The 17562-nt window shown below is 41.7% G+C and overlaps 2 protein-coding genes across 2 annotated transcripts; one reads left to right on the plus strand and one right to left on the minus strand.

Moving 5' to 3' along the window:
- Positions 1 to 2404: 2404 nt before the first annotated feature.
- On the minus strand, positions 2405 to 7854 carry LOC129732656 (uncharacterized). The gene is made up of 3 exons (XM_055693713.1): positions 6728 to 7854; positions 2957 to 6670; positions 2405 to 2896 (listed from the first exon to the last, which is right to left on the minus strand). Exon 2 carries the CDS (start codon positions 6380 to 6382, stop codon positions 3248 to 3250), a length of 3135 nt encoding a protein of 1044 aa, XP_055549688.1. The 5' UTR covers positions 6383 to 6670; positions 6728 to 7854; the 3' UTR covers positions 2405 to 2896; positions 2957 to 3247.
- A 1573-nt stretch (positions 7855 to 9427) lies between these two features.
- Positions 9428 to 11957, plus strand: LOC129732657 (outer mitochondrial transmembrane helix translocase). Its single transcript, XM_055693715.1, has 3 exons — positions 9428 to 9799; positions 10416 to 10654; positions 10720 to 11957. Exons 1-3 carry the CDS (start codon positions 9633 to 9635, stop codon positions 11466 to 11468), a joined length of 1155 nt encoding a protein of 384 aa, XP_055549690.1. The 5' UTR covers positions 9428 to 9632; the 3' UTR covers positions 11469 to 11957.
- Positions 11958 to 17562: the final 5605 nt, after the last annotated feature.

The following is a 17562-nucleotide window of genomic DNA, read 5'->3' on the forward strand; positions in this document are numbered from 1 at the left end:
GTTCGTTGCGGGATGGTCATGCCATCTACTAGAGCTGCGGCGACACATATGAGCTGTGGACAGCTTTTATAGTGATGGGCGAGATGCGGAAACCGGATGGATTGGATAGTGGCCAACTAACACTTGAATGTGCGAGTTGAGAATTAAGGGCCGGTTCTTTAACATCAGCATCATAAACGTGCACGGAAGTACCGAAGACGACACGGATGAATTCTACGTGCAGTTAGTGCGTGAGTAAGACCACCACCAAAAACATGATATCAAGATCATCATCGGAGGTTGCAACGCTCGGGTCGGCCAGAAGGAAGAACTCAAACCGGTGATTGGAAGGTTTAGCGCGCACCAGCATATCAATGAAACGGGCCTAAGACTTATCTACTTTACCGTCTCCAAGAAAATGGCCGAGCGTAGTACCTACTTCCTGCACAACCTTTTACACAAGTACACCTGTAGGTCACTAAATCAGACAGAAACACAGATCGTCCACGTTCTGATCTATTGTTGACCACGCATGTCCAAACCCACCACACCACACGCGTGTGTGTTTTAGGCGATACCACGAAAGGTATTTTCATTGCCCTTCAGTTCTTATACAAAACGAAAACCCCCGGTGTTCTAAATAAAACAGCCCTTCAGAAGCGACGGCAAACACAGGCCCGAGTGTTTCCGACTTCGTGAGACCCCGGGAGCCCGCTTGCCAACACGTGTTTTCTCAATCGCTTCATTTTACAAAACTACATAGGAAAAAAATATTGCAGGTGCGATGACTACCGTCATTATTATACCATTGTCGATCTCGTCGTGGCGATCAATGCTTGTGTGTTCCTCGAAACTGCAAGCCCTCGGTTGCCTCATGTGTCGAAGTCAAAAACCCTCGGCTCGTGTGTTAACGAATGGCTCTCCAGTGTTTTGTCTTTAGCTAGCGACGGAGGGTAATACGAATAGCCCTGCGTGGTGTGTTTGTTAGCAGATGGGCCACACGCGCTTTAGTGTGCTGTGTTTTCTCCATGCCTGTTGTTGACTTCTCAGACATCATCGACGTCAGATCCTATAGGAACGCTAATGTCGACTCGGACAACTGCCTGGTGATGGTTGAGATGCTCCCAAAACTCTGCGTTTCTAACAACATTCGGTACCGACGTCCGCCTTGGTTAGATCTCGCGCGACTGAAGCAGCCTTACGTCGCCGAAAACTACGCTCATTCACTCGAACCTGCATTGCCGGAAGAGGACCAGTTGGAGGAAGCTATTCTCGAGGGGTGTTCCAACACAACATCAAAACAGCCATCAACAGCGTAGCGGAGGCCCATCAATGAACTAAGTTAAGGATGCCATCGAGCAACTGAAAAACAATAAATCAACTGGGAAGGATGGCCTCGGTGCGGAACTTATGCAGATGGGTCCGGAAAAGCTGGCCATCAGTTTGCAACGGAGAAGTAGTAAGATGAAGTTATCGATCCTATCTATGAGAAAAGCGACAGTTTGGACTACCGTGCGATCACCACACTGAATGCCATGTACAAAGTGCTTTCCCAAATCATTTTCTGCCGACTCTCACCGCTTGCCAACAGATTTGTGGGACTACGACGGACCGAAGCTTTACCATACAGTAGATCGTCCAGAAATACGGTAAGCACAGAACCCCCACGCACCACCTATTCATCGGCTACAAAGCCGCGTATGACACTATGACTGAGAAGAGCTTCGGAAGGTCACAGATGAAAACTGCTTTCCGGGGAATCTGAGTAGACTGATAGAGGGTCCGGTGGATGGACGCAATGGTGTGCGGATTTCGAGTTGATTGTTGGACCTATTTGAATCCCACAGGAGGCTTCAACAGGGTAATGGGCTCTCTCGCCTGTTATTCAACATCAACACGCGGTGTACGATTTGCAACAAATCCAATCAAATCGTTTGCTTTGCTGATGACATGGATTTTGTCGGCAGAACAACTGCGGCGATGACAGAACAGTGCATTGAATTGGGTTGCAGATAAATACGTCTAAAACTAACTATATGCTAGCCGGCAGAACCGAAGCCGACCGATAACGACTAGGCAGTAGCATTACGATCAACGGCGATGAGTTCGAAGTAATCGACGAGTTTGTCAATCTTGGCTCACTGGTAACTGAGGACGATGATACCAGCCGTGTGATCTGGAGGCGTATTATTAGCGGAAGTCATGCCTACTATGGGCTCCACAAACAATTGCGGTCGAACAGGGTAAGCTCCGTACGAAGTGTAACCTGTACAAAACACTCATGAACGCACGAGCATGAATCGTGGACAACGCTCGAAAAGGATCTGTGAGTGCTCGAAGTTTTCGAACGACGGGTACTAAAGTTTCTATCTGTTTGCAAGTTTGTTAAATATAGAACAAAACACTAAGCCAAACAAAAACAATGTTATTATATTTAAAAATATATTTATTATTTACCTCTGTTAATATAAAATTGTCTCTAATAGAGACTGCATCTGGACATCATGGACTTTGAATATATCATTTGAAATAAAATAATTTTGTGCTTTATAATGAATAGTAATACAAATATTATTGTCTATCCTATATAAAAATATTGTCATGTTGTCATGTTTGTGTGATTATGTATAAGTAAAAGGTAAGACCGGTAGTGATTTTGATCATAAGAATATGAAATCGATATTTGATGTAGCTAAACTGATGATTTTTAATCTTTTGAATACTATACCGTTATCGTAAATTTTTAATGAGATTAGTTGTAAATCGGTATGGCGGCTGCACGTACTGAAGATGCTAGCGTAAGTATAAATTCGGTTTTTGGTACGTGTCTGGACTAGTACCGCTTCTCTCGTAAGCGTTCAGAAATCTGTTGATAATGCTGAATTTTTGATTTCCATTGATGTAAGGCACGTTGATACTGTAACATAGAAACATAATCAAACTCATCTTTAACGCTAATGTATCATTATTGACTTACCTGATGATATTAGTATTCGTTGTTAGTTTGTTGTAGAATTGTAGTTGCAACTGACTCTGTGGCTTTTACAGTTAGTTATTCTGCTCACGTTGTTAAAAATTTGTTTATAATCTTACTTTGAATAAAATATTTTGATTTCTGAGCATTTCAGGCTTTGGTCGTATAATTCTTAGAGATTACGCAGTTCTTCATCGCTCGTGATAAGAACAACGTAACTTCAGTCCGATTTATATTCATTTGGTAAATGAAATCATATTTTTGTATTTTTAATTGCACTCCTTTGTCCGTTTCTTAATTCTCATCTATGGGTCCTAATACTGAACAATTGTTTGCAAATTGAATTGAATTATCATTGACCACTGGGATATTAGAAGGAAAAATAGTGTAATGTTCATCAGCGATAATACTTGTGAATTGATTAATGTATTCGTTCTGAGGTGTCGTTGGCGTTGTAACAACAGGCCGCGGTACAGGGGGAATCATGTAATTTTCCAATAAACTGTTCTGCTTATAAATTCTATTACCACCACTGGTAGTTGCAATGGCACCTAATTGTTCCTCGGAATCAGAATGAGTAGCATTGTCACCAACATTGGCACTACTCGGAGCGCCTATTCGACCAGACGAATTACTAGAAATACTGTGATTGCTTGAAGAACTTACAGGCCTCATCGATTGATGCAACGGAGTATCAATTAGCAATTTACCATTCTCGCAAACATTTTGAAAACTATTAGAATCCTCTTTTTTAGAACTAGGATTTTTATTCCGAGAGAAAATTTTTTTCATAGTTTCAAACGGATTTGGTCTTTTTGACTTTTCTTTTATTTGCTGTTGTATTCTTTCGTACTCTTGTCGCATCATTTGAAGTTGTTCCTGCTTATCTTTGAAACTTTGCTGGACATCATTACGAGATTTCCAGGCCTGAACTAGTTGCTCAACTTCTTGGATAGTAAACACATTATTTTTAAAATCTGTAATTATTTCTAATAACTCATCGTCAACGGATTTTTTGGAACTGTTACTTTCTTGCCTTTGAAAAGACGCTATCTTTGGTTTAGTTTCTATACTTTGTTCTTTTTTCTTGAAGCTCAATCGAAGATGCGAAGGTTCTTTTCCAGTATCGGGGACATTTGATTGCTTATTTGGTATCTGTTGATATTTATTCTTGTAATTAGTATTATCATACTCATGAATGGGTATATTGGAAGGTTGAAGTAAATAGTTTCTATCTGCGTCGATATCTTCAACTGGTACGTTGGATGGTTGCAACAAGTAATTTATATCATTGTTTACAGAATCATTACAATTCTCTAGCAAATTCGAACATTCCTGACTGAACATATCATTATTCAAATTATTTACTATTTCTTTGTCTTTTTCGACTTCCTTATTATCTATCATATGACTGATTTCATTTTCGACATCGCGAGCTGTATCCACCATCAGATAATTTAAATTTGCAACTGAATTCAACGTTTCACTGTTTATGGATTCCGCATCGCTGCCGCTTGCATTCATTTCCATGTAACCTTCATTTTGCAATTGCTGCTTTGATTGTTCAGAGGGCATTGCAATGGAAGATGATGTTTTGAAGGATTTAGCGCTAAGACCATTTGATGGGGACATGGGTTCTATAACCACTTTGTTGGGAGAAAGGTCACTAATACCTTTGAAGTAATGATACATGGTGGAGAATTCGTGCATTTTTGAGAAATTTTTAATGCTATCTGCTAGCTTATAGTGTCCTCCAAATTCGGCCAAGTCACCTGGTGTACGACCGGATATGTTTCTCATCTCACATGCAATGTCTCCTCCTGGGCACTCTAACAGTTGAAGACATAAACGTTCTAATCCCCAATATGCCGCAAAATGTAGCAGTGATGGATACTCCTCCGGACTTAATTCTCTGTGAGATTTCAGCTTTTTTTCACTATCCAAATGATTGAGTAAATGAAAATGTGTGGGTACATTGATTTGGAATGCTTGCAGAAGATGTGAGTCCAGTTTGTCGCGATCAGGAACAGAAATTCCGACAGCTTGACACAAAAACTCCAATGGTGCATCCTGTGTTTTTAAAATTTGTTCTAGCTCACGAAACTGGCTTTCACATTTTAGGGGTCGGCTGCCTATGTCGACATTATTTTTTTCTAATCTTACACCGATCATCATTGAAATTTCCATACAGGAATCAGGAATACTAAATTGAATCGTGTAAGGATTTCTTCGTTTTATATTGGTGATTTCTATTATGTCGTTGGTTTTCTCAATTTTAATTTTAATCCAGTCATTTTTCACCAAGGGTTCTGTTAGGATGGCTAGAACCTTGTTCTGTCCAATTTTAACTTTCCTAGGAAAAAGCGTAAATGTATCATGAAGTCCAGTGGGAGAAGAAGGTTTATTAAGCGACGTAAAATTCTGATCAGAGCATTGTGGCTGTTGACGTAGTGCACATCCTAATATATCTGTTGCAATACCAAGTAGTTCGCTCAAAAATGATTGCTCATGGTCTCCTGCAACACAGATTCGCCATTTATTATAACTTGGGAAGGTATCCCTATGGATATCGAATACATGCGTTTCAGTTACATTTAGCAATATACCCAAAACCTGCTCTGGCTTTAATAATAATGCTAAGGTCGAATGTAAATACTGTGCTGATAATGTAAGAATTGCGGGACATACAATAATTATTTGAAGCTTCGTAGAGCGACATCTTAGCACTAATTTTTGATCGATTTGGTTTTCATCAATTTTGACATGCAAAAATTTAAAAGGAAGCTTTCCTCTTTGTTTCGTGATTTTGTCAAAGCATGTTTTTAAATGATTCGCCCACATAAACGCTTGCTCATTATGTCGGGCTGTGATAAAAACTATATCATCCATCGTTGTTAGTGAATGAGCTTCTTCACCATACAAATCAAAAGGAGCCTTTGGGGCCATCATTTCTGGAACCTCATCTAAAATTTCTTCTTTTTGTGGCTGTTCTCTTCTATTGAATGTTCCGATTGAGTGTCTTCTAGTTTCTGCATTAAATGGATCCACACAATTTAACTCCTGTTGGCCAGTGGGATGCACATTTCTTTGATTTGCATTTACATTTATATTGGTTTCCTCCTGAGTGGAACCACCTTCGGAAAGATAGTATTCCTCATTACTATTAACGTTACAGTATTCTGGTGCACTATATGCACATGAATTCGATTGTGATGCAGTAGTGCTGTTGCTACGATAACGTGGAAATCCTCTAGAATTGGTACTGTTTCTTTGAGTTACATGCTGTTTATGTTCTACATCTGGCTGCTTTGTAGATGGAAGTTTGCCTAACGAATTGCGTTTTCTAAACAAGAAGAAACTTCTTTCACATGAAGCACCGCTATTAGCTGCAACTTCTTCGTCGAAATAATTGGGATTATCTGAAAGCATCCTATTCACTTTGCCTAGCTGTACTCTCAGTTCGCGGAGAGCTTCCGGCTTTTGAGAATTCTGAACAAGATTCAGCACCAACAACTGGGTAACTTTTGAAAATATATGAATTCGTGAAGAAAATGTTGCTTCGCAGTAGTATTACTCAATATATTGTCATTTTTTCTCTTGATCCGACATTGGTTTGGGTGAGCACCATCAAATTACTTGGCTTGATTAAAATAAGTGAACGAAACTGAATTGGAATTACTTTCCTTTGTAGTAATAATAGAGTAGCAATGGAGATTCCTAAAATTGTACACACCGTATTTACCATATTTATCCGCAAATGATTCAAAATAATACCTTAAATACAGATTTTTACACAGAAGACAGATGAAATAAAAAATTATAAGACGTCATGTAGCATAAATGATATACTACAGCAACAAAAACGCGAATTGGAATTATCCAATAATTCTCTCCATTAGACCACCTCTACTGAAGATTCGATTTATGGATGTTCGATTACATTATTCGAAATAATCGTTCTCCTTCATCTTCCGCAAAAAATCGATAAATTTCCGATAAATTTTCCGGTTATCGGATAATCGATTATATAACCTTTGCTCACATTGACACAGATGACATTTTGAGATTTTCTTTAGTTCACTGAATCAGTGCAAATTGACACAGGAATAAAGAAACTACATATAATTGTTTACGAATTAAGCACGTGTTTACGAACTGAGCACCAGGTAGGCTAAAACTGGGAAAAAATGCGGTGCGTTTCGGGCAGCACGCCAGGCCAATACTGGGTCAAAATCGAGCGAGTAAGAAGGGTTTTGACAACAGTTTACTGGCTCCAGGTAAAAACTGAGTGAGCTGGTGGTAGAAAAAATTTCGCTATAATAGTCTTCTCCCAAGCCGGAACTCGAACCTACCGCGACTAGTTTATTCGATCAGCATCGTACCTCGACAACAGCTGGGGGTTTTATAGCTTAAATGTATAGCATAAATACAGTAATAACACATACTTAGACATTCTAACACTAGCGATTTTTTTTTTGGTACTCTGTGCCCTACACCACCCGGTACAAACTCCTTTTAAACTGCTCGACAAAAATAAATAAAATTAATGCTCTTCATCTTGACTCTACTTGAGCCTTTAATGAAATTCCTTAAGAAACTGTCAAAAAGCTGTTTACAAAATCAATAGACCTTCCTATCTGCGCTAGTATAAGTGGCCGATTTCACTAATACAAGTTTTAATTTTTGGTTGCAAATAATCAACACGCTGGTGGTAACAAAAAATTTCCTCCTGCTCCGAACTTTTATTTAAGTTGCAAGCCGATTTTAAGTTTTATTTCATCTATTTTTCCACTAAAACAAAGTTTGTTAAAACAGGTAACACTAATGAACTAGGATTCATAAGTGAAATATTTTTCGAAATAGAATATCAGTTGATTTTTTGGTTGAAAACTAATCGATTTTATAAGGATACATGACTAAGCCTGCATTGGTGAGATCTGGCGTAGAAAGCTTTATGCAGCACAGCGTTGCCACTAAGTTTTGAACAAAATCTGGCAAAACTAAAATAAAAAGTCTGGCATAAATCTGGCACTCATTTTTGGATTAAATTCCTGTCAGAATTGAAAGTGATGACCTTTTTTTTTGCTATCGCATGGTGTAGGTCCCATCTCGCAGTAATGACCTTTTTGCGAGACGGCGCGGATGAAATCTGGCAAATATCTGGCTCATTTTCAAATATCTGGCAGATTCTGAGGTTTGTCTGTTTGTCTGGCGCGCAAACAGAAATCTGGCAAAATACAGATTTATCTGGCATACTGGCAACGTTGATGCAGCATTTTGCGAGTGGGAACAAGACAAGTGCAGGCCTGCGCAGATACACCGCCTTCATAAACTACTCAACAGTGATTTTATTGATGATTTTGAAGGATTCGAATAGTTCATTTTGTACCAACTTTTCTGGAAGATTTCGTCCTGAGTGTTACGTATGTCTTATGTATGTGGTAAAACAGTTTATTTCAGATTGTGTGTGAATTTTTGTCAGAGTCTCCTAATATTTGTGCAGATTTTTCAAAAAGTTTATTGTGTTACTCTAGCGAGCACATTTTTTCGAATTTCGAAAACGATTTGCAATTTCGAATCGATTTTTGATCACGCAGTTCAACATTTCTCGCTAAACATGTGAAAAGGGCCCATGTGCCATATGTAAACAAGCCACAATTTCACGTTTTTCAATGAATACAAGCTTATTCTTCTCGTACAAATAAGATTTTTTGATAAAGAGTGAATTCTTTTATCAATAAATCTTTTTGGTAAGAGCAGATTTCGCTTGTATTGATCAAAAAACGAGAAAATTTGGTTTGTTTACATATGGCACATGGGCCCTTTTCACATGTTTGGCGAGATTTCTCAAAAGTATCTGGCATCTCTGCACAGTAGTCGAATTACGCTAAGACAAGACGTGACAGCTGGTCACCGTTACATTCAACCAATTTGAACCGGCTGCTGATTGGCTGAATTCGATAACGCAATCGTCACGTAGAAAATACAACGAGGTTACTTTTCACTGTAAAGCAGTAATGCTGGAGATTCATAATTTAGCTATTATAATTGTTCATAAATAATGATGCAAAAGTATGCAAGGTACTTGATATTACCGAGTCATGTATTTCACTGTTATAACTTTAAAAATGCATTAATTAATCGTTTATTACTATTTCGGTTGAAGTCCAAGAAACTTAAAAAGACAAAATTTGGGTACCAAGAAAATTAGGAAGAAAAAATTTGATAGTAGAAGTATGCTTTATTGAACATAAAATAATAAATAAGAATTGAGTGTTATTCGCCTATACATTGCAATTTTAATTTGTTTTATTTTCATTGACCCTCAGATGTTGTTTAAAATAATCACTCTGGCATCAACGGTATGGAACGTTCAAAAAAATTTCGACGGGGATGACGGCCGTTACGAAAAGAAAAATAAGAAGCCAGCTGTCGCGTCTTGTCTTAGGAATTACGTCTTTGTCGTTTGTTCTGTCAAAACTTCAGTTCAGAACAAAAAAGACAAAAAGTCATTTTTCTGATTGGCAGTAGTGCGTCTTTCGCAATTTCGTTACATTTTCGTGAAATTTCCGCAAATAGTTTTTGAAAATAAGTGCATAATTGTGTTTGAAAACTAGTTCGCTGCAAACTGGGTTTTGACGAGTGAGTTTTGTCGTACGTTAGTACGAATTAACGAGAAATGTCCGGAGCGAATATTACACGCAACGAGGTCGTGCAGTTTGTATTGCGAATTTCGCTAGTATCAATCGTAACCTACTACTCGGCCAAATGGCTTATGAAGAACTTGGATCCGACAAATAAAAGCAAGAAAAAAGCAATTGAAAAAGCAGAGGACATTCTTAGAAAGTAAGTTTTAATTCAGACTTTGACTTCGATTCCCCGAAACTTGCTGCAGCGGGGAACATTTGCCCTTTTTAAGCAGAATGCATTAGAGTGTTATATAATGCCCTATATAGCTCTCGCATGAAGAGTTTTTTATTTGATAGAGTAGCTATTTTCAGGTACAGTTTGAAAAAATTCTTAACATTCGAAATAATAATGCTTTTTAACGTTTTTTCAAACACGTGACATAATGTGCACAAAGAATTAGAATACCTATCGTTTTGCAAATAGGTATACTCGATACAAAATATAAACCCGACCGGGAAATTTAGATATAATAAGCGATGTCACGATGCTAACTGGATATACTATTTTTTAAGAAACTGAAAAGCTCAATAACAGCATTATTAATTTGATTTTAATTTTTTAAGATTCACAATTTTTCAGTACTACCAAACAATCAAATTTTTTTATGTAAGACTCAGAATTTGATTGAGTCATACATAACAAGCATTTATTTCATCAGGTGGGACAAAGTTGTTTACATAAAAAGTTTTAACTAAGAATATTTCACTAAATAAAAACCTTTTTCGTCAAAAGTTTATCATTCTGTTATCTAAAATCATCGAACTATTTACAGACTAAGCCCTAACATAAAAAAATCTGCACTTACCAATCTAAACGATTACGAGCTGGTAATCGCGTCTCATTTGGTCGTGCCGGAGAATATTAGTGTCAGTTGGGATAGCATTGCCGGGTTGGATCATGTTTGCCAGGAAATCAAGGAGAGTCTCGTGTTTCCCGTCTGTCATCGGGATATGTTTTCCGCATCATCATTGTATCAGGCACCGAAGGGAGTTCTCCTGTATGGACCACCAGGTTAGAAATAATGCACTTTTCGCTCGTGCGGCATATTGTGATTGTATTTGTAATTTTTATTTCAGGTTGCGGAAAAACTTTGATCGCCAAAGCTACCGCCAAAGAGGCTGGCATGCGTTTTATCAATCTTGACGTGGCCATGTTGACTGACAAGTGGTACGGTGAGTCTCAAAAGCTTGCATCCGCTGTATTCTCATTGGCAGTGAAGATTCAACCCTGTATTATATTCATTGACGAAATTGATTCGTTTTTACGAGCGCGTAATTCTTCTGATCATGAAGCGACTGCGATGATGAAGACGCAGTTCATGATGCTATGGGATGGCTTGAATACTGAATCTGATTCTACAGTGATAGTTATGGGAGCTACGAACCGACCACAGGATTTGGATAAGGCCATTCTTCGTCGGATGCCAGCTCAGTTTCATATTGGTTTACCTAACGAGGAACAAAGGCTGAAAATTCTGCAACTGATCCTCCGTCAAGAACGTCTTGCGCTAGATGTTGATTTTATACAAATGGCTCGAATGACTAACGGTTATTCCGGTTCAGATTTGCGAGAAATGTGCCGGAACGCGTCGGTCTACAGAATCAGAAAAATTATGAGGGAGAGAAGTAAGGAGATGGCAGCGGCAGCAGCAGCTAATGGTGGAATTGCGAATGGAAATTGCAGCCGAAGTTCTCCGATTGGATCTCCTATTTTAGAGGAACCACCTGCAATCACCATGGAAGACCTAGTTGAATCGTTAAGAAACATGAGACATTCAAAATACAACTCGGGTCACATTAACGATGCTCGCATAGATCTAGACTAAGGTGCGCTTTACAGCTAACTTTTAGTCAAACGGATCAGAACGCTTATTTAGGAATGTTCAAATTTTTAAATATATTTATGTTCCAGCGCTGTGCGGTTTTGATTAACCTTTTTCTCCTAACTAATGGAAGACCGGGAAACTAAAGTGCCCCGGATTTGCTCCAACACTTTTGTTATTTGGCACAAGTTATTTGCTAGTTACAGAAGTAAAACTATGTTTAGGTACCAGATAAAAATTACATTGCAAGTTGAATGAATAAAACGAAAGATAAGCATATAAAAGTAGCTGTCATTAGATTTTAAGACATTAGAGTCGGTAGAGTGTATGAAGTTTGATTATTCTTCGACAGTCAGTCAAGTAGTGTGTAGATATTTAATTGTAGATGAGGAATAATATTCCAATGGAAAATGATTCAAGAAACTATATGGGATTGGGCACTTTATTAAAGTGTGAGTTGATATATAAGGGCGTAATCAATTTATGTAGGAACTTATGCATAATAAAGATCGAATAACCTAGCTTCGTTTACCGTATGTTTGTTTTATTCTACATGTGTATTTGCACGCGGAATCGGTAAATGACAAAACATGACTATTGTTCATTTAAATGAAATTCGTATTTGCTTTCGGCTAGAGGAAACTGCATGTAGCAGAGGACGACGACGGAGTGGTAGTAGATCTCGGTGTACGCGCAGATGACGACAGAATCCCAGCCCCTGACCTCCAGGAGGTTAGAGAGGAGATCAGCCGGCTGAAAAACAATAAAACCGCTGGAGCTGACCAACTCCCCAGCGAACTGTTGAAACACGGTGGTGAATCACTGGCTAAGGCGCTACACTGGGTTATTGCCAAGATTTGGGAGGAGGAGGTAGTACCGGAGGAGTGGATGGAGGGTACAGTGTGCCCCATCTACAAAAAAGGCGTGTGCCAGTGTGCCCCATCTACAAGTTGGATTGCTGCAACTACCGTGCAATCACGTTGCTGAACGCCGCCTACAAGGTACTCTATCAAATTCTGTGCAGTCGACTATCACCGTTTGCAAGGGAATGCGTGGGGCAATACCAAGCAGGATTTATGGGTGCCCGCGCCACCACGGACCAAATATTCGCGGTACGGCAGGTCCTACAGAAGTGCCGTGAGTATAACGTGCCCACACATCACTTGTTCATCGACTTTAAAACGGCATACGACACAATCTTTCGGGACCAGCTATGGTAGATTATGCACGATTACGGCTTTCCGGATAAACTGACACGGTTGGTCAAGTCAACGATGGATCGGGTGATGTGCGTAGTTCGAGTTTCGGGGACACTCTCGAGTCCCTTCGAATCTCGAAGAGGGTTACGGCAAGGTGATGGATTATCGTGCTTGCTATTCAACATCGCCTTTTTTTTTCAAAGGTGGCGGGGAAATCTGCAAACAGACACCTGAGAAGAGAACTCAGGGTGTGGGGATGAGACTAGGGGAGAGATGCAGGGGTAGTTACACTCCTCCAGACACCTACTGATCCCTGTCCCGACCCACTAAAACCCCTCCAGTCTCCAGCCCTGTTCTTCCCGGAACGACGGTTAAGTATTACGTCGGGAAGTGGCTTTTGTGCGTGATGCACCCTTTTTACTCTTATAACCTCCTAGCTAACTACCTGGAGACTGGTAGTTAGCTACCACTGGCGTGTTGGTGATTGACCCGCCACACACGTTGTAGCTCCAGGACAATCTGGGAAGCGGCCGCACAGGCCGCGTTCCAGATGTCCGGGTCGTCGCACATCCTCCGGACAAGATTGGCCGGAGTAGTTCCAGGCCTGCTCACAGCCATCATGTTGCTCCGCGCTCTTACGAAACGGGGGCATACGAAGAAGACATGCTCTGCAGTCTCCTCCTCTTCCACGTACTCGGGACACATGGGGGACCCAGCGTGCCCGAACCTGTGCAGATATTGCCTGAAGCAACAATGGCCTGACAGGATCTGTGTCAGGTGGAAGTTCACCTCGCCATGTCGCCTCCCGACCCAGCCGGATATCTCCGGTATAAGTCGGTGCGTCCATCTGCCCTTTGAGGAATTAGACCATTCCCTCTGCCAACGGAGCATCGAGAATGACCTTCTGGTGCCTCGTATGCCCCTTGTGTCACGTTGGTCGAAACACTCTCTGTCCTCCTTGATGGCGATGCTGATAGGCATCATGACGGACAAGACACAGATTGCATCGTATGACACCGTACGATACGCACTCACAACTCGTAGGCACATGAGCCTGTAGGTACTTTCCAGTTTACCGCGGTAACTGTTAGTACCTAGCGCTCTGGACCATACTGGCCCACCATACCTAAGTATGGACGAAACCACGCTGGCAAGAAGTCTTCGCTTGCTGCCATAGACCGCTGAGCTATTGGACATCATACGAGATAGTGCTGCAATAGCCGATGAGGCCCTCTTGCAGGCATAGTCGACGTGGCTCCCGAACGTGAGCTTGTCGTCGACCATAACCCCCAAGAGCTTCAACGATCGCTTTGAGGTGATGGTGCAGTCTCCGTCTCTGACCACCGCCTGTTGCTCCGATTTACGATTGTTCACAACCGTGACCTCCGTCTTATGGTGCGCGAGCTCCAGTTTCCTGGAGCGCATCCAGTCCTCGACCTTCCTTATGCAATGCGCAGCCGTCAACTCGACCTCTTCGATCGACTCGCCGTAAACCTCTAGCGTTATGTCGTCTGAAAAGCCGACGATCACAACCCCTACAGGAAACTTTAGTTTCAACACCCCGTCATACATGACGTTCCACAACACCGGACCCAGGATGGAACCCCTGCGGTGATTGGAACGCACTTCTCACCCTCCTCTGTGTTGTAAACCAGTACTCGATTCTGGAAGTAATTTTCCAGAATCTTGTACAGCGACACCGGTACTTGGATGCTCCTGAGCGCGAGCGCTATGAAGTCCCAACTGGCGCTATTGAACGCATTCTTCAACATCGCCTTGGAAGGTGTGATACGTAGGGCTGGTATCGACACGAGTGGCACGATTTTTAGAAGGTCTGTTCAGCCCTTTGGCTTCGCCGATGACATTGATATTGTAGCACGAACCCTTGAAAAGATGACGGAGACGTACATCAGACTGAAGGCTGAAGCCGGACGAATTGGACTGGCCATAAACGCTTCGAAGACCAAGTACATGAGAGGAAGAGGTTCCAGAGAAGACAGTGTTAACCTCCCGCCACGAATTCATATTAGCGTTGATGAAATCGAGGTGGTAGACGAGTTCGTGTACCTGGGCTCACTGGTGACTGCTGACAACGACACCAGCAGAGATATATGTCGACGCCTTATGGCAGGAAATCGTGCCTACTATGGACTCCGGAGGACGCTCCGCTCGAATAAAATCCGCCGCCGCACGAAGTTAACCATCTACAAAACACTGATCAGACCGGTAGTCCTCTACGGCCGCGAAACCTGGACTATGCTCGTGGAGGACCAACGCGCCCTTAGGGTTTTCTAACGAAAGGTGTTGCGTACCATCTGTGGTGGAGTGCAGATAGAAGATGGATCATGGCGGAGGCGGATGAACCACGAGTTGCATTAACTGCTGAGAGAACCACTCATCGTTCAAACGGCGAAAATCGGGAGACTACGGTGGGCTGGGCATGTCGTTAGGATGTCGGACGACAACTCGGTGAAAATGGTTCTTGATAACAACCCGACTGGAACAAGGCGACGGGGCGCGCAGCGAGCAAGGTGGCTCGATCAAGTGGAAGGCGACCTGCGGGGCCTCCGCAGACGACATGGCTGGCGAGCTGCAGCCATGGACCGAGTTGAATGGAGACGACTTCTTCGAACAGCAAGGGACACTTCGGCCTGGAGCTGACTGGTAAGGTAAGTAGAGAAAACTTTAGCTCAAGTGTTGTTTTTCGAATGGGCGTTGTTCGGGACAACACCGTTGGACCACCCGTAGGGTTTACCACAGGGATGATAGCGTCACGGGTTGGTAGCGAAGCGTCACGGGATCAGGGAAACGGTAGCAAAGCGTCACGGGACCAGACAGATAGCAAGTGAGATGGCAATCAAAAACGTCAATTAGATAAAATTGCTTAATCACGAAGGAAGGTGATAGTTAGAGGTTAAAGTTAAAAAAAAAAGTTTTTCTACAAGTTCTTGGATTTCGGATCGGTGGTAGTTGCGAAAATTAAGTGGTACTTAATCAGCACGACAGGACAAACCGAGTTAAAAACCTTGCGGGGGAGAATTTGTAGGATTGACGAGTAAAAGTAAGTCGATAGCTAAAACGTTAACCTAAAGTAAAATAAAACATTGAAATCTTAAAATTTAAAATATAGAAAATCTGGAGTCGATTTGAGAAAGAGAGTCGGCTAGGGAAAGATAAGGCGAAGAAATCCGCAGGAGGAAGAAAGAAACTAAATGTGAGTTTGTAAAATATTTTTTTTGGTTAAGTTACTAAAATTATTAATAAAATTGTAGCTTTGATCTACTTAGAACTAAAAGTGGATTCACGGCTGGTTTCTTGTTCCGAACAAAATCAAAGATTTATCAGGAATAACCTCAAAGGATGGCAACCGGTTCTCTAAAAGGTATGGACGAGGCTCCTGCCTATTGTTTGATGTGCAATGGTCCGGAAGAGGACGACTACCATATGGTAAGCTGTAATCATTGCAACTTATGGGCGCATTTTTCCTGCGCTGGTGTCGGTGAAGATATACGTGATGTAGATTGGTTCTGCCCCAAGTGTAAAAAGTCCGACAGCCAGCTGAAGGTTCCGAAAGGAAACAAGAAACCCGGTAAGAAGACTGGTAGTGCTCGTAGCGATGCGGAATCTGCTCGCAGTGCCAGTTCTATTCTAGACACTGAACTATTGCAACTCGAAGAAGAGCAGAGAGATAAAGAGCGAGCATGGGAGAAAGAGATGATACTTCGGGCGAAACGATTGGAGTTAGAGAGAGCCTGGAAGAGAAAACAGATACAACGCGAAAGAGAAATGCGTGAGCAGGAACTACAGCAAGAAAGAGAGTTGCAAGATCTTCAGCTGATGCAGGAGCGGGAATTCATGGACCGCCAGCTAGCAGCCGAAGAAGAGTTTCTGAGAAAGAGGGATCTATTACGGGAGCGTATGAATGCAAGCGCTGCACATCTACAACAGCTGATGAATGAAGGCGCAGCTGGTGGATCGAAAGCGGGATCCGATAAAGCTAAAAGAGATAGAATAAGAAGTTGGGTAGATAGACAAGAAATAAATAAATATGAAGATTTAAATTCGATTCGCCAAGATGAAGAAAGGCGATCGACGGTGAGTTACAAGGATAGGCCAGATGATAAATTGGAACATGATTCACTTGAGAGTGGTTTTGAGCTGAGTGATCCGAGATCCCAGAGCAGAAGGCAAGACCGGCCGGGGCAGTCGAGAGTAACGAAAGATCAGTTAGCGGCACGGCAGGTGGTGTCGAAACATTTACCAATATTTAGGGGTGAGCCTGAAGTTTGGCCCTTGTTCATTAGTAGTTTTGAACATACAACAAGAGCGTGCGGGTTTACAAATTTAGATAACCTTAAAAGGTTTCAGGACAGCCTGCAAGGGGATGCGTTAGAAGCGGTTAGAAGTAGATTAGTGCTCCCGGACTCGGTCCCAGATGTCGTAGAAGACCTTCGTAAACTTTTCGGAAGGCCGGAAAAGTTGCTGAGGGCATTGTTATTGAAAGTACGGAAAACACAAGCCCCTGACTCGGACAATTTGAAAACATTTATCCATTTTGGAATCAATGTTAAGCAACTTTGCGATCATTTAGAAGCTGCTCAATTAATGGATCATTTAAACAACCCCATGTTAGTGCAGGAATTGGTAGAAAAACTACTTAATAGGGCTGGATAATCTGCATTTGTTCGCGCCGCAGAAGTCAAGGATTGGTCAACCTGGTGAGCAGTACGGTCTAGACTGGGATGGACGGTCTACGGGCCAGAAAAAAGGCAAAAGGAAAATGCGTCCACTTTCCTCAATTTACATGTCACAGAATCGGTTAGCAATCAGGAACTGCACGATATGATGCGAGCGCAATATGTCCTTGATGAGGCGGGAGTTGCAACCTTCGCTGTTCT

This window comes from Wyeomyia smithii, chromosome 3, assembly GCF_029784165.1.
Source record: "Wyeomyia smithii strain HCP4-BCI-WySm-NY-G18 chromosome 3, ASM2978416v1, whole genome shotgun sequence".
In the NCBI taxonomy this organism is placed as follows: domain Eukaryota; kingdom Metazoa; phylum Arthropoda; class Insecta; order Diptera; family Culicidae; genus Wyeomyia; species Wyeomyia smithii.